The 19,083-nt window shown below is 28.6% G+C and overlaps 1 protein-coding gene across 2 annotated transcripts in view; it reads left to right on the top strand.

The window, feature by feature from the left end:
* Positions 1-19,083, top strand: part of LOC109595970 (cerebellar degeneration-related protein 2-like) — a 64,098-nt gene that overhangs the window by 9,784 nt on the left and 35,231 nt on the right. The window contains exon 1 of one of the 2 annotated variants that reach the window (XM_049967172.1): positions 16,394-16,541. The exons of the other annotated variant lie outside the window; for it this stretch is intronic. Within the exon in view, the coding sequence (XP_049823129.1) occupies positions 16,481-16,541 (61 nt within the window). The 5' untranslated portion in view covers positions 16,394-16,480. Of the gene's footprint in view, positions 1-16,393; positions 16,542-19,083 lie in introns of those variants that run through there. 2 annotated transcript variants of the gene reach the window in all.

Raw genomic sequence — 19,083 nt, 5'->3', positions numbered from 1 at the left:
TGAAAACCTCCATTTTGTTCATTACTTTCAGCTTCTTAATTAGCAGATAAGTAATCTAGTAATCTAGATAAGAATGTAGGAAATTTATGGATATATAGATTACTGTAGTATAGTAGTTTTGAAAAGTAAATTCAAGATAATAGTCTTAAATGACAACAAGGATCTTGCGCCATTTCTATTAATTGTTGTACAAATTCACAAAAAGAAAAGCTTTTTATTTTATTTAATTTTACTGCAGTACAAAATGTATATAAATATGTATAGAAAATAAGATGAAAAATTTTATTATTCACAGTTTTCTAAGTATGAAGTCGTATAATATTTTATAATGTTGAACTAAGATTTCTCTACATTAAAAAAATATGCTAAACGAATGAAAGAAATTTAATTTTTACAAACCAATATGTGCCATCAATGCAAAAGTGATATGAATTTGGCGATGTTTTAAAAATTGAATCTAACTTAAAAAATTATTAATATTTTAATATTTTACATTTTATAAATTTTATTAATGAAAAGTAAAGTTCACGTGATGCGTTTATTGTGTTATTAATTAAATTCACAAATAATAACATTCTAAGATATTGAAAGTATACAAATATGATTGCGAAATTTTAAAATAATTGTTTGAAGATCGTTATTTAAAATTTGCATAAAAAATTGCTCCAACAACAAAGACATTAAGGTCGGACATTGTTCCATAAAGAGTGATGTATAATTTCCTGTCTCGAAAACAGCGAAATACGATTTAACCTTAAACGTTTTCGGCAATACAGTAATTGATTTTGAGTGAAAGTAAAAACACAAAGATTATATCACTTCCATCGATTATCGCAATTAGACGGATCGTGTATTTATAATCGACGTGTGATTGATAAGTTTATAAACATTCAATCGATTACAACCAATTTCCAACAAGGATTGACGATAAATATTTAATTTTTACACATAAATTGTATTGTTAAATGAAAGTTGTCATCGTCTTTAATTGAATTACAATTCCATTTATCGATTCGTGAGAAACTACGCACGAGATTTATCAAAATGTCCAGAGAAAGTAATTAAACATATAATTTTTTTCTAATTATTTTTTGCATTGCCAAAGAATTATGTGAACCAAGATCGAACCATATTTAAACTTGAATGAAACTTGTATGTGTGTGTTATTGTAGTTTTGTTAGGTGAAATTACTTTTTTCATGTCTTGTTCATTTTTATTTAATTGATGTTACGGATTATAATGTAGAAAACTTGATTAAGATTAATTACCAATTCATTCATTTTAATTACATTATATTACATTTATGATGATACAATAACATTAAGGTACACTAAACATTGAAATCTGTAAATATTGATATTAAATATTACTTAACAGTAAATCTATTAGAATCTTTTGGACGTTGACGTACAGTATAAATTAAAAGTCTCAATATTATCTTAATCTGGTTCTGTAAAATTGCCTAATTACTAATTGTCAGTTATATTAATGACTAATTGTCAATCTGATAAAAATCTATAAAAATTTCATTCGGGAATGGCAACAACGTCCTTGTGCAAATAATTCATATTTCGCCACCTGTTTTAGGCCATATGGTATTTTAGTATTTCTAAAGTTACTTCACACCTTCCATTCAAAACACAATCGAATCAATTGAAACTGGTTTCCATCGATATTGGCCTGTTGCAACTTTTCAAATCGTTTTAAAATGCACAACGAACTTATGTACATTTTTAGTTTTGAAATAACAATTTATTAAAACAGTTTCCATTCACAAACTACATTAATTTAAGTTGAATCATTATTGTTATTATATCAGTGATTGTTTACGAGGTATTAAAAAATATTGTTGTACAATGTAATAAATTACATAAATTGTTTCATCCGAATCGGAACGTTCGATCGTGGCGGATTCTTTTAATCACTACTTTCCTGATTTATTTCAGACCGTGTTACTGTTACGTCGTTCAATTTCAGATAACTTATTGGATTTCTTGGCTGCAATTTATTGATAAAACCAATTGCTCTATTATTCAACTCCGAGATTGATCGAAAAACGAAAGTATGACGTTCACGAATTCCAATTAATCGCTCAAAAGAAAAGCATCTACAGTTTCTACAGTTCTATGTTATTAAATTACTTAAAAGATTTTTAATTAATTATACAATTGCTAAAGTTAATGATAATTGAGATATTAATAAAATAGTAGTAACATTTGGATAACCAAAGGAGAAGCGAAGTTTGTCAAATAATTTAAACAAATGACACGAAATGTTGGAAGAGAGTTTGCAATTTGTACGAGGCTAATGAAAAAATAAACCTTCACTGTCACAGTTTAGCACAAAAGGGAAACGTAAATTCACGACTTCGACGACATAATAAACTTCGTTGGATTTTTTTACATTCCTAATTGCCTTTCATTTACGTTTCATATTCTTAATTTACGTTTATGTTCAAGATTTTAATTTTTCAACCTATTCTATCATTCTTGAGTTATTTGTTTAAATATAATAATTTTAAACTAACTAACTTTATTTTTGTTTATCAAATTCTAATTTTCCAGATACACACTTTAACTATGATAACTCGAATTTTTGATAATTTGAAACAAATTGGATGGCAAGGTGAAAATTACCTATGTGTAATTTTTACTCGGACTTCGATTATTTGAATATCTTGATAACTAAATATTTGGCACATCCTTCGATAAGACCAATTTCTCCTGCCTCAGGTAAACACCTCGTGGTTTTTCCTTTCTGATGAAACCTGTCTTATGCCCGAACAACATTCCCTGTCGGCAACAATTCTAATACTAATTCTCGATTTATTAAAATAATGTTGGGCACTCCCACAACTTACTTTGTGGTGTTTACATGATTACAAAATTTGAAATTCTAAATTTATTAAGAGTTTTTCAAATTAAATTTGTTAAAGACAACCCATAAAATGGTAATCATTATATTTGGCTACTAGACTTCTTGTGAGAAAATCTATGTATGAAAATGTCGACAAAGCTAGTCTGCAATGGTTTAATCGTACCTTTTTTGAAAATGGAAATAAAAAAACTTTCGTCACAAATAATCGACTTTTTGCGTTAAAATATAAATTACATAATATATTTATATATAAAATATTATTTTATAGGTTTCAAAATCTTTTTTTTGTGTACTTTAGCAGTATCTTTTTATAATGTTCAGCTTAAATCATACTTATATGATAATTACACAATTATAACATTCTATGTATATATTTTATTTAGTCTTCATAACTCGTCTTTTGTGGCAAATCATAATTTGGGTTATCGAAGTATTTATTTGTCATTTTTAAACAATCCCTTCAAAAATAATTTACTTAAAACTTATTAAGTACAGGTCAATTTTACTTTTTAAAAAGATTCAGTTTTAAATCTGAAATTAATTATTTAATAAAATATTGTAATTATTAAACAGATTAGCTTCACTTTTATTTATAAGATTTGTTTTATTTTATGAGACTTTTTACCATAAATTCAATAAAACAATTTTTGAATTGTTTGCATTATGAAGTTTTTAATATTTGTGTCCACTGCCATCTCTCCGCCGATAATTACATACAACTAGATAATACAGGTATCTATTTTGTTTTCCTCCTCGTTTTTCTTAAATTTGGTTTTTAATTATACCAAAATGTGTCTTTTATAATTAATACCGGAAGGCATTTTTAGGAAATAAAAGGAAAATTTAATATTGTAATTAAAAAGTATTAAACACAATAATAAAACTAATTAATTTTATTAAAAATGTGGGAAGAATTGTTTTAACAATTTTCTTTGAGACTTTTTACCATTAATACAATATATATAATTACATAACTAGATAATACAGGTATATATTTTGTTTTCCTCCTCGTTTTTTCCAAATTTCGTTTTTAATAATTTCTATGAACCAAAATGTTCTATAATTAATACCGGAAAGCTCTTTTTATAAAATAAAAGGAAAAATTAATTTTGTAATTAATAAGTTTTAAAACTAATTAATTTCATTTAAAAAATGTGGGAAGAATAAAAAACTGCTTTAACAGTTTTTATAGAGATTCTTGGAGACTTTTTACCATAAATACAATAAAACAATTTTTGAATTGTGTGAATTATTAATTTTTCAACATTTGTGTCCACTGCCAACTCTCCGCCGATAATTACATACAACTACGTAATTCAGGTATCTATTTTGTTTTTTTTCCTCGTTTCTTCTAAATTTGACTTTTAATAGTTTTTAGGAAATAAATTGGGAGTATTTCACTAACTATTGATCAATTTTTAGCAGTTTTAAAACTCTATTTAGTTATTTATCAAAATGTTTAGTTATTAATTAGATTAACATTATTTTTGTGTTTAAGATTCTAATGTGCCAGCCACTTTCCACCATTTTTAAACGACTCAGTCCAAAGTAATTCACCCAAAAGTTCAATAATAATTTTGTTTTTTATTTCGAGCATGATTTAAATTTATAAGTATTTATTTACTATTATTAAGCTTGTCCATTAAAATTTGAATGTTCAGAATTTGGGCGTGTTCTCGTATACATTAACATTTCTGATTTTTGCGCATTGTAATTACATACGCTCCGAGATTTCCCACAACATCATTAGCATATCGCGTCGACAAATCATTACACCTAGCTAATTGTCATTTGATATTTAATATTCCTTCAACCTTTTAGGGACTAGGATTTTTCATCGCGTATCGAATTCCCCTTTCCAAACTACTTTCTAACTCAACCAACATGTGAAATAAAAAGTCATGCCATGAGATTTTCGACGGTCTCGTCGGGAAGATGTGTTTCAGTGAATCAGACATAAAAGAGTCATAGTTGATTTAACTTTAATTGTCTTGGTTAGTTGCACGTTTTATTACTTCGGTCTAGTAACCTGAATCCACGAAAAAAACAAGGAAGATTATCGTTGTTATCGCACTGTTATTTCATCATAATCAACATGTGCATTTCATTTTCTTTAGAATAGGAAATAATAATATTTAATTTATAATATAAAACAACAACAAGAAGAAAGACCAAGAGATAATTTAAAGCGCTGATATAGCTGATAGCTGGCACTCACTAATCGTCGATCAGAAAGCATATAACCCAGATCATAAATTCAAATAGCACGTTGTTCGCCATCTAATAACGGTGATAAAGGCGATTCTTTTCGCACTGAATCTGCCCCAGACAACAATTCAATTACCACTCCATTTTAATGGTGGACGAGCCGATAAACTTTATAAAATGCCATTTACACGCTTCACGTCCTTTTGCCTTTTAATTTTTTGTTTGGCGCCATCTAACTATTCATTCCCACACCTTTGATACAAACTTACATCACGTACTTTATGCGCCAAAACAGCTTATTTCAAATGTTATCCAGTAATTGTTAGTAATTAAATCACAGACATAAATAACAAATTGGACTGGCAACTTATAAATTAATAATGACAACTGCGATAAAAACAATCAATCAATTTGATTTGCACAGTCCAACATTAGTTAAAGACTCGTACAACAGTTGATTGCGAACCAATTACGATCGTTTAGACGCTTTATTGGAAGAGATAAAAGTGAACGTATATAATTACGGCACGGCGATTCGGTTAATCTAGTTCATCTCGGATTTTATTCATCTTTTTTCTGAATGTGTCCGTCACGACTTGGGTTAAAATGTTCGAAATGAAATATTTAACGGTGGGCATCGGGAAGCGCATTTCACCGTGCTAATTATGCACAAAAAAGTGCGCGCGAACTGTTTAATTGAATGCATCGAAAAGTGAAAGGTGTGGATGAGTAAGTGATTCGGTTTCAGAGACACGACACTAAATCGTAAATCGTAAATCGTAAATCGCGAATTAATGTTCGTCATTTTTTATCAGCTTTACCCTTCACTATTTCGCGTTAATGGTTAGAAGATGGTGGAAAAAAATTGATTGTGATGGTTGGAAAATAAGTTTTCGCGACGTTCACCGTGCATTGTTCGGGAACGCGTTTGCTGAATGATAATCGTAAAACAATTCGATAGGAATCTTCTCACTATTTATCAGAATCGAAAGTTACTCCGTACAAAAAAAAAAAAAATAACGATGTTCAGAACCTATTGCTAATTTTAAGACAATGGGTGTTTGAAATTGCTGTTCTCCAAAAAAAAAAAGGGAGAACAAAAGAATATACGGCTAATTTTATTGTATTCATTCTTCATTTAAAACATTATATGTATTTTCAACATGACACCATATTAAAATTAAGGGAATGGAACTTATATTAAACTATATTACATATTTCAACTTTTGAAATATATATTTACTTTTTTGGGAAAGATATAATAATCAATTGTCTCTTTTTTTATTTGAGTATTCATCTAGATTGAGCTTCCTTAAAGTGAGGTAGGATATTTGTAGGGGACACGCGACAAAGCTTTCGTAGTCATTTTGTTGAGATATTGAAAGGGTTACATCTTGATGTAGAAGATAGACTAGTAAGTTTCGACGTAGTCCCACTTTTCATTAAACATGATATCAGAAATATTCCGTCCAGATTTAATGGTCCTTTTTCGTACGTGCCTTACTAAAAGTTGTTTCATTTGACAACTCTTAGTCCAATGATCGCCAATTTCTTTATGAAAAAGTTCGAACAAAAAGATTGATTGAGATTTCCAAACACAAACCTTCTAGTTGGTATCGTTACGTAGATGATACTCGTGATATGGAGATATGGACAACTAAAACATCTAAACTCTTAACATAACAATATCAAATTCACAATGGAATTGGAAAAGGAGAATCAAGTACCTTTTTTGATGTCCTAGTAAAAAGAGTGGGTGAACATTTAGTCTATACAGTATACCGAAAACCTATACATACCGATCGGTATCTACATAAACTATCTAACCATCATACTAGTCAAAAACAAGGGGTGATCAAAACACGTACGAGCCAAAAAGATATGTGGCACACACCACCACACTTGGGAAAACACTACAGGCCAACGGATACAAAAGTTTAGAAATAAGACGTACTATAACCCCTCATACTAATTATAAAGATCTACCTAGTAAGCCCACGATTGGTAAAACTTTTCTCCCATATATATATCTTATTAAAACATAATATCCATACTGTTTTAATACCAACAAGATTCAACACAGTCTCAGATCTGCCAAAGATAGAGGAGACCACCAAAAAGTTTCTGGAATATACCGCATATCATGCTCTTGCAGAAAAGAATACATCGGTACGACATAACGTTCAATAGGGACTAGGATTAGGGAACACAAACGAAACTGCATCCTAGGACAATCAGATAAGTCTGCTGTAACTGAACATGCACTGTTAGGGAAGCAATTGAAATCCATAAACACGGAAACAACTTCAAAAGAAAAGAAGAATCATTGAAGTTTGATAAAACATGGACATTAGTGCTCAAAACAAAATCGCTAAGAAGATAAGAATGGTCAGCGAACAGATTGAAATTTATAGAATATCAGTTGTCTAAGTTATCATTTAGTTGTCAATCTGATGTCAAAGTGACACGAACCAAATCAGACCTCTGAAGATGCTAGCCATTCGTGCTAGCGAAACGTTAGGAAATAATTCCAACAAACGTCGACCAATAAACCCGACCAACTACAGATATGAATAGCTTGGTTTGTTGAACTTCGTCATGAAATCAGTTTAATGTCAAGTTCAGGTAGGTAGGAGTTTTGGAATAGTTGCTTGAGATGAAACTCCGCTGAATATTTTCTCTCTCTACACGAATGGTTAAATTCCACACTTTATCATTGGATGCCGATGTTGTTATTCATCTGATGTAGTTCCATGATGAACTGAAAAGGTACTTAATCGATATTGGTAATGCTGAAAACTAGATTCGAAACCCGTTTATGTTCACAAATGAAAGCAAGCTCAAACCAACATTGAATATTAATATTGCTAAAAAGTATTGCAGATCTAACTCTTAAAACCGAATTTAAAAAGTTATCTCTGATTTATATTTTGATTCTTAGACAAAAACAATATTCAAAACTTTCATTTGAAACAGTGCTTTTCATAACAACTTAATTATGTGACAGTGAATTTTACACCTGGTCATGATATAGACGAAATCAAGTGATTGACTGAACGCTGAATCTAGATTAAGATGAAAATTGGACAAAATTGATCGAATAACTGTAATTGGACTAGGTGGAGATGTAAATTTGATCCAGATCCAGATAATGGGAAATAAATTTTCATTTTACTTAAAGCTGCATCCAGAAATAATTACAAGTTCAATGAAAGATGAGTAAATTTCCAGCGGTCCCTAAGAAGAAAAATAACTCAATTACATCTGTAGAAAATTCAATTTTATCCAATTTTTTGACGTTTCTCAGTCACTTTTTTCGCTTCAACAATGTTTTTCAACAGTTAATAATTTAAATATCTCAAATTTTACATTTTATAATAATATAACTTTTTCAATTACAAAGATTTCTAACGTCGCCCTAGCAGATCAAGATAAAAAAGTTATAGAAAAAATTAGAAAACACTGTTATTAAACCTAGTATTTTTCGTTCATATAAATTTTGTAATGTCTAATTAAAATACATTGTAATTTTAATTGTATGTAGTCTATTTGATTAGTCTATGCTTCCTGAAAAATAATATTTCGATATTATTAAACAGTTCAGTTGAAGATATTTCTAAATGGTCTATTATTAGAATGTGTTTAGTGAATGTGTGTCCATCACACCAAAAAGATCAACTTCAAAAGTACAATGTCTCAATTAATTTTCATTTATTTGAAGATATATTCATAGCAAAATATTCAATTGTGAGGTTTATCTAAGGTAATTAGGATCCATTTTATCTTCAGTAATTTGGTGAAAAGTTTCAACAACACATCAACGAATAGAAAATATGAATATAAAATTTAGAAAAATAGTAAATATTCATTAATTTTTTATCCATTATAGCAATTTAATTCAAATGTTTATCAACAACATTAGACACAAAAAACAAACAGTTGAAACGGATGTGTTTTTATTGTCTCGAAGGTGTTAGGTGAGAAACGAATGCAACAATTTGTAATGCAATATGCAGATTAGCGCATTTACGAGCCGAGGAAATTATCTAACCGACTAACTGGAACAATTGTGCTGCATTCTTGACAAAATACCTACATTAGATTTATGTCGTTGTTCACCGCATTCATTTAACCATTGAGTGTGCAAAATAATTGACATATTTCGCAGCAAATCGATTAGAAACGAACAACGAAACAAAGAATCGAGCTTAAAGCAGTGAGTCCAATTAATTTACAGCAGTATACAGTGGTAAAAACGTCGTAAATTATTTTTAAAATGTCTTTCATACATTTTATCTTAATGGGGCAATTAAACAACAACCTACAAGAGTTAGGTGAACATTTTATCACCTCAAAACGACTTTCCCAAACAAACGATCGCACTAATTAATGTTTTCAGTTACCACAAATCAGTAGCAGAAACTTGACGCTTTATTAATTGTTAGTTTTTGTTCTAAAGCCTGACATAAAAGTGACTGGCACAAACAGGTGGTATATCGAACGAAATCAAAATGGTCCAATACATTTTCAATTAAATGGGTTATTTTCTTCAGCAATTAGATTATTGGGCTGATATTATTTCACATCCGTTGTGCGTTCACAAATGAAACGGTTTCGATAAAAGATTTATTAGACGCGAATCCGACTTTAGAATGGAGGCGATATTTCATCTAGCGACTTTTACCCATTGTCTACCAGATAATTTTCCCGTTGGTAGATAAATCATTCGCAAAAACAAAATCCACGATTGTGATTTAACGTTGTCGAGGTGAAGGAACGACGTTGTTTGTAATTCGAACCCGTTCCATCTATTTATTGTTATATTGTATCGGTGAAATTGCTATTTCAATGGTGCAATATATTTTTCAGAGATAACTTTTTGTTAAGGTGTGTGTGGGATGTGTTTATGGCTCCGGATTGAATTATCTTCGCGGCTTCCACTTTCTTTGCTTGTTATCTTGCTGAATTGATTGCACCAGCACTTGAATAGCGTCCGTTTTTTCCTGCTACTTCACCAATCGATTCCACGTTGTTTTTGATGTCTGTTGCGAAAGTAACTGGATGAAGACTAACTCCTATATCGTACATCAATTTTCTAATGACCTCTTAATAATGGTTTGCGAATTGATGACTTCATTCGAGTCACGATTTGTATATAAAAGTCGCAAATCGCGCCCTCTTAATTTCGGTCACGAGGAATTTTTTTTTCGGAGGAGAAAGTAAATCGGACATCGGAAACAATAAACTGGTAAACACCGGCATCTTAATTGCCCTCCGTGTACCATTATATGCTAATTCGATTTTGGACGTTGTCTTCGACGTTTCCTATTATTAGACCGATAAAATAAGAAACTGGTACAAGTGCAATTAATTTTGGGACGGTAATTAAATCGAGTAATGGTAGGTTAAACGTTCTAATTGTGAAAGCATCCAATAAAAATGTCCAAACAATAATTCCAATGTTAACTAATTAAAAATACACAATCGCATTGTAATGCTATATTATTAATCTCAATTCGAAAGTAATTACACTAATAAATATAATAGTTATTTTTCGATTTACAATAACGTTTTGTTTCGTCCCTTTTATTCTCATTTTTCGTTAATTTTAGCCGACTGAAAATATTAGCCGATCAAATTACTTTCATTGATTGTTTTATTATCTAATTAACACGTTCGATTTCACCTCGTCAAAGTTTCCTAATTGTATTATCAGATCTGTCTCACCTACGCTTTCATTTTTCTACGTTCAAAAATGATTATCGGAGAGATAAACATGTCATTTGGATGCTGCACACGTTTCTTCGTTTTAAAAACAACGCGTCTAAAAATGGTATGAAACAAGCCTGGACAGAAAAAACGTAAACTTTCTTGGTAGTTAAAGTCACTTTTGATCTTTACTCTTTGTTTGGTTATATGTTTCCTGTCGCTTTTAAAAAGACAACATTCTTTTTAAAATTCTGTTAAACAATCTCTGCATTTTTTCGTTTTTAATTCATTCTTGAATGAATATAACTGGTTGTTGTTATTTCTGCTAACAATTTTGTACAGTTATTTCTCGTTCCAAGGCCATTGATAAATCTGAAAAGTGTTGTAGAAAAGAAAGGCAGTTTTTTTAGTTTGCATATTTTTTTTTTATCCATCAACGTGTTCCAGTCGTTAAAATTCAACTAGTTGATTAATTAATCTGTTCAGTTATTCACTGATTAACCACATATAAATCACTTTTAAAAAATTTATTAATCCAGTAAACAAATATATAACTGAATAGGAGAAAGTTAATATTTATTTACTGTTTGTCATATAACACACAAAAGTGTTCTCCTTGCAAAACAACTAATGTCATATTTACAACCGATTCAAAGCACGAACAATAATTAATCACAATTGTGCAAACCTTAAAGATTAATTATATAAAGATGATAAATAATATTAAAAGTGGAGGAGGACATTTCACAAGCTTCCGATTCTTGTATTGTGTTTTCATGATTCGATAAGCACTGACAAGTTAATCCATCAAAAATCTAATCAAGTAAAAACGATGTAATATTTAATAATAGGTTTCGAAACAGATTTATTTCAAATGTCCGTTCATAAATAATATTTTAATGACACAAATTTGATATTCGGCCTTATTCATTCTACTGTTAAAAATTGTTAATTTTAAAACTTTCTTAAAGCAACAATTAACTAATAGTCAAGTGTTGATAAACATGTGATAAAAATAACCTTAAAATCTGAAAATAATGTTAGTTCCTTCAATATCTAATTTTAAAAAAAAATTCTAAAAACTTTTGATCATTTATAATTTTATTGACTTTCAAAATAAATTGAGTAAATTATTGCATTTATCTTACGATTCCTAAAAAGAAAAATAATATTTTTAATAAATAGATTTTTCAGTTACGAAGATTTCTAACGTCACCCTAGCAGACCAAGATGAAAATGTTAGAAAAGTTAGAAAACACTGTTATTAAACCTTAGTATTTTTCATTCACATAAATTTTGTAATGTCTAATTAAAATACTTTGTACTTTTAATTGTATGTAGTCTATTTGAATAGTCTGAAAAATAATTCGAATTCAGTTGAAAATATTTCGAAATGATAATTATATTGTATCATTAGAATGTGTTTAGTGAATGTTTGAACTCCATTCACTTATGAGCTCTTCATGGAATCGTTAACAAATTTTTGGAACAATATAAATATATCAGTTACACCAAAAAGATTAACTACGAAAGTACAATGTCTCAATTAATTTTCATTCATTTGAAGATATATTCATAGCAAAATATTCAATTTTGAGATTTATAAAAAGCAATTAGGATCCATTATATCTTCAGTAATTTGGTTTCCTTCTAGGTGAAAAGTTTCAACAACGCAACAACGAATAGAAAATGTGAATGTAACATTTAGAAAAAAAGTAAATATTCATTTTTTATCCATTATAGTAATTTAATTCGTTACTCGATCTTGGTCTGACAGATCTTCAAATGCTATAAACTGAATAAACTGACTATTTATATTGTTTTAAAAATACAAACAAATTATTAAAACTACACATTTTAATAACCTGAAATAGGAAGATAGAGCTCAAAAACTAAAAATGACGATTATTAAATTCTTAATTTACCATAAACAGGAAATATTGATTATAACCATAACTCTGACACATTACTAATAGAGAGTAATAATACCATAATTATTTTGGGGTTTATTTTATTAGACATTTTTAAAAATTGCCTAAAGGAAATGTATGTTAAATAGAAAGGTGATAGATAGATAGAAATGATTAATTCAAGAAGCCTCAAGTATAATTAATGTAATTTTGTAGTGTGGGAATTTTTACAAATATTTTCATCTAATCGAACATAATTACCCTTAATTATTGTAATAGAGACGCAACTTTTACGCTCAATTATCAATAATCGTATAATACAGTCGTGATTCGGAACATGTTCGGTGCGTGTTTAACAGCCGGAAGTAATTGTGATTGATTTTTAATCGACCATCTATCACTTTCTTGTGCCAATAAATTAAACGGTATGAAATATTATTTTTATTAATGATTGTTACCCCTAAATGGAATTTTATGTTTGATTAATTGGTCACTTGCTGTTTTTGATTTAATTTAATTCGTTCCAGTCAACGCGAAAGTTCACTTTGAATTCTAATTAAGTAGGTTCCTTGAAGGAGTAACAAAAATACCTTTTATAGGTATTTTATAATTGTATATATGTGAAATAAAAATAATTAGAATATTTGTATTTTAAACCTTCCAACAAAGAATTATGTCTATTAAATTTAGAAATTTCAAAATACTTTTTTTTTGGAAATAGAACTCAAAAACTAATATGTTTAGAAATTATAACTTAAAAAGTAAAAATGATGGGAGCTCCTTGGAGACGTAACAAAAATAACACCAAGAATATATCCAATTTCCAAGTATTTTGAGTTTAAATTCAATTATGTGTTTAGACTAAATGATACTATTGTCTTTCAAAAACATGAATAATATAATTTTAGCGTTCATTAAACACAAACATAAATATTTTCCTCATTAAATTCCAATATTTGCATTAATTTCAGACTGTTTCAACACACGTAACACAGCAGTTTGCCTTCTGCACACCCACTGTTAAATAATTAAAATACTTCCTTAGAAACTATAACACACCATGGTATATCAACTAGATTAGCATTTAATACGATAAAATATGTATTCAACGCCGAACATATTGTTTATTATCAATGGTCTATTAATGATTTTGAAATTATAATTCACGATGTCTGTTTCGAGATAGTCACGCTTCAAATATCGAGTTTGGGCACTTGAGATTAATCTTCTTAATCTTCCATTTCATTAATACGCATTAATATTTATAAAAAAATTCTTACATGAAAGTGGTTTTACATTCACACTTCTACAGATCAGTCATTGGAAAATATTGTTATTACCGCAAAAAGCAAATATGGAAAATGTGAACAATGACACGGCGGCGTTTAAATTAAATAATATAAATGTAACAGTTGGAGTTTATTGTTCGGCGTACGAAAGTGCGATGATTTGTGTCAAATCGGCAATTGTCCGTATGCGTTTCTCACATGTCGATTGTAACAACAAAACGTTTGTTTCAGCGCATTAAATTCCTGCCGAAAGTAAAAGTGCATGATGGATTGTGTAATTTTATTCTCCCGTTGTTCCCTTGCAGTAAGATTAATGCGATCCGTTGTTTGTCATTCAAAAAAAGTAAAGAGGATCGTTATGTTTTATAATGAGGGCCGCCGATTCTAAGTTTCTCTTTATTGTAATTAACGGAATTGATGTTGAGTAATTTATGAATTAACGGGCTGATTCATTGGCACAAACTGGAATTTAAGGTGCGGATTTACACAAGATGAAACTCTTATTTTACTCTACTCTACTCTGGTTTAAGAAGAATAAATGAATTCAAGAAATTTTAAAGTGGTTAATTAAAAACCATCAGTTATTTATGTTCTACAATTAAGTGTTAATTCCTTGAAATCTGAACACAATATTTATGAAAATTATTAAAATAATTAGATACTATGATGTAATAATTATCTTAACTTTGGATGTATATTCGAAAATGTCAATATTTTAAGTTATTTTTATACTTATAAATTTCATTTGAAGTGTAGAATGTTATAATTAATATACATAATGTGGTTCGCGAGCCGCAGTTTGGCCACCTCTTCTTCTTGAATATCATATATTTTAATCGACAGAAACAGTAAAAGTCTACAAATTTGTGTGTGAATCTTTTAGTGTCTGTCCTAAATGATGTCTCTCTTAAAATTCAATAGGATCAAAGACTTTTGAAACGATATATATTCGAGTATATTGTGTGTGTATTAATATGTAATCATATGAATAATCGAATTCTTATAAAACTTTTTTGACGCAGCGGTACCTACTGCGAAAAAAATAGTTTACGCTAATAATAATTTTAAGTGTAAAATGAAATAATATGTACTACAGAAACAACTATACATTTAATATAAGGAATTAATTACAAGTTAATAATAATACATTTCTAAAATCACTAATTTAGATATATAAATTTTTTATAATATACAATGTAGGCAACCCAGATTACACATGATCGCACAAAATAAACGAGCAGTCTTGAAACTCGACCAAGAAAGAAATAAATTGGTTAACATTGAATATATATGTAGAAACAAATATAATTATCTAAATTAATGTAGTTTAATTTATTCACTCTCCACTATATTTAAATAAAATAACAATTTCTAAAGTTGACCATTAAGGAGTTTATTTAATTAATTAATTTTATGTAAATTCAACAAATTTTAAAATAATTTGTTTTATTTTCTACAAAATTTTGTGCTTGTTAAATCAATCTATAAATTAAATTTGGTTTTTTATATATTATCAAATTTAATTTTAAATTAAATAAGTATATTTAAATTAAACTAAAATATTTTGACACATTTTCACAGAATGTTGTATGTTAGTTTAAAGTTTAAATTAAATTTGTATTTTATTAATTCTTATTTTTTCATTTTTTAGAATATTTTTTTTTTCTTTAAAATTATTAATTATATGTTATATCAAATTTCAAATTCTATGCATTAATTAACAGTTATTACTAACAATTATTATTATTTTAAATAAAATAACTATTTCTAAATTGGACCATTACGGAGTTTATTTAATTAATTAATTTTATTTATATTCAACAAATTCTAAAATTATTTGTTACATTTTCAACAAAATTTTGTGCTTGTTAAATGAAACTATAAATTAAATTAGGAATTTATTAAATTTAATTAAAGTTTAAAACATATTTGTTACATTTTTGACAAAATTATATATTTGTATTCATAAGAATTATATCTTTATTTTTTAGTTAGTTTATAGTTTTTTGTTTTGATATTGTCAGTTTTATATTACGTCATATTTTAAATTCTATTGAATAATTTGTATTGTATATCAGTTTTTAAAAAACTAACTAAAAATTATCAATTTTTTATATTAAAATAAAATAAGAAACAATTGTAGCTCTTTCTAAATGAAATAACTAATTTGATGATTTAATTTAATAACCAAATGATCTCGCAACTTCCAGAACCAAATGCGGCCGAAAACGAACAAAAATATGATGAACGCGTCTCTTTGGCGGCGTCGCGACGGATCGATAGTCGGTCTGCGCGCGATCCGGCGTCTCCGAACAAACCAGCCTTGGTGCGGATCAGCTGGCCCCGCCAAACAACCGATTATAATTCAGTCGTGTCAAACCGAATCGACGGGCGACATCGTTTACAAACCGATTTTTTTGAGTTACGCGTTTCATTTGTGGTGTTTTATTATGTGTAAGGTGGAATAAGTGACGGCTGTGCGTTAGGATGAGTGCGTTTCAAGGATTAGACATTGCGGCGGACGACTGCACCAGGAGCATGCTAGATGGTAAGCTCTCGCAGGATTGAGAGCACGTGTGACTGTGTGACTCATGTAATTGAAGATTTAAACCAGTTTCTTGAGACTCGGTCTCAATTAAACTCTTTCTACTTCGTTCCGTTCCGTATTGATGTTCGTGTGACATTTCCGATTATCGATTTTCCGTATTCGCACTTTTGATTGTTGAAAACGATTTAATTTGTACACTAAAAGGGTATTGATCAAAGGGATTATTAAAATTTTAAAGAAGTAAAACAGGGGGAGACAAGTGTGGGGTTTGAATTCAAGGGTGCATATATTATCGATCTGAGTACTCCCCCGGTTGAAGCCCTCAAACAGCTGGAAATACACTTGGAACTTGAGTTTGGGGTGCTTTTGTTTGGGGGTGTGATTCATGGATTTGTTACAAGATGAACTGTTATTTAAGATGTTTTAAGTCTTCCTTTTTATGTTTTTATTTATTTCATTTGTCTGATTAAATATTATTTGTATACAATATACAGGTCTTAAGGAATCTGATAACTTCTGAATGAAACAAGATCATAATAATTAATATTATTATTATTAATAGAGGAGAAGTTTTTATGACGGTAGAGATTTTTATTATTCTTCAGAAATAATATACTATTCTACGTTTTTGTTTTTAATTTTAATTTTTACCAATTTTGTTTATTTGTTGAAAATCAACTATTTCAAGGTTTAATATAATATTTTTTTAATATATAAAATTTTATAAAGAAATCTATATTTTTGTTTATTTCTACTGAAATATATAAATAAAATGTTACAAAAAGATTTAAATACATTATTAATTAATACTAATAATTATTTTAAAAATAATATTCTTTCTAAAAAATAAATAATAAACTAAAATATGAGTATGAATAATTATATGATTTATTTTTTCATTATTTAGTAAGTATGTAAGTAATATTATTACTAAAATATAAATTAATATACTTTTTTAGGATCTTGTTTACTTTTGAATTATTGGTAATACATACATAATACTTATAAGACATCAAGGAAGGACTTTTTGTGATCTCACGACAGTTTTTTTTGTTACTTTTCTAAAATAAACATTTTTTTTTCAACATTTTCATAAGTATAAAATGTCATTTAATTTTTATTAATATTCACCTCCTTTCTAGAAGATAAATTAAAATATATTTTTCAACTTTTTATGAGTTCACGGTATATATTTTTTGTAACTTTTCTGAAATAAACCAACACTTTTATAAACATCTTCAATTTTCTGAAAGTGACAGACATTGAATAATGAAAAGTCTTTTAGAATTTACCATTTACCAATTTTGTTTAAATAATATGTCTTCAAATTTGTTATGTCAAGATTACTCAAAGATTTGTAAACAAACGTCACTAAAATAATGACATTACATGAATAATGTAATATTTCTCGTAATAACTAAAATTATTTTCTATTTGAAACGGATCATTATAACAATTAATAGTACAGTTATTATTTAAATTCGCTGATTCCTTTGAAACAGGAAGCTTAAATTATTTAGTAGTCCATACGTTAAATTCATACCGGAAAACCCAAAAAAAGAATGTGTAAAGTTTGTTGCAAGTTTACTCAAGTAATATTGACTGCGATAAAACTACTCCAGACTGTAAATATCTAAACAAACTGAACAAACAAGAACATTATCAATATCAATAAAATTTTTAGTTTCGTTTAATACACGTTGTACGGTTTGAAATCAAATCAATGGATAATTACGCAAATAATTAATGTTACTAATTACTCACACACATCTGGTCTACAAATCGATCGGACTAAAGCGTGTTATTTTAACACAACTTCCTTTCTGTCGTTTTTTTCCTTTTTGTTCTATTATTATTAATTGCAACGTGCGGCAGTTTTAATGTTATTGTCTTTGCTAATTGTTTCTGTCGATTAATTATATTGTCCTCGTTTCAATGATTATTATTAGTAGTGAATGGGTTCAGTTTTTTCCTAGAACTTGTTATGGTAATTTGAATTTTTGGATGGTTGATTTAGCATTTGCACAAGTGGGGAAAAAGATGATTTTGGAAAGTGTATTCAAGTTTTTATAATTTGCGCAGTTTTGTTGTATTTTGTAACCTTGAAATTAGCCTTTATTTTATTTAATTAATTAAGATAAGTTGCTAAAAAATGTTTGTTTATTCCAGGTATGTTTATTCCTTTTCTGAAGGTAAACAGTTTCTAATTCGTCGATTGTCGCAGTAATATTCTAGGTCGAAACTTGCTGACATAATTCAACGATTGCGGCACACGCAATCGTTACAAATTAGTTTTTCTCGGTTCCTTTCATTTCCTAAAGTGCAACGAACGAGACACAATAATATTTTTTTAATAGTAAAGTACAAATTACACTTATCCTTGGAATCTGTACCCTTGATCGCGAGATAAAAATATTATAAATTTTGCTGTAGACAAAGGTCGACCACAATTTATTAATAACCGTGAAATCGGATCCGCCGTTGGTCAAGTTTCCTCCATAGAATTTTTCGAGACACGGGGATGAATTAAATTAATAAATAA

The sequence above is a fragment of the Aethina tumida genome, chromosome 5, assembly GCF_024364675.1.
Source record: "Aethina tumida isolate Nest 87 chromosome 5, icAetTumi1.1, whole genome shotgun sequence".
Classification (NCBI taxonomy): Eukaryota; Metazoa; Arthropoda; class Insecta; order Coleoptera; family Nitidulidae; genus Aethina; species Aethina tumida.
The sequence above is the reverse complement of the archived record's forward strand: the minus strand, read 5'-3'. Positions and strand labels throughout refer to the sequence as shown.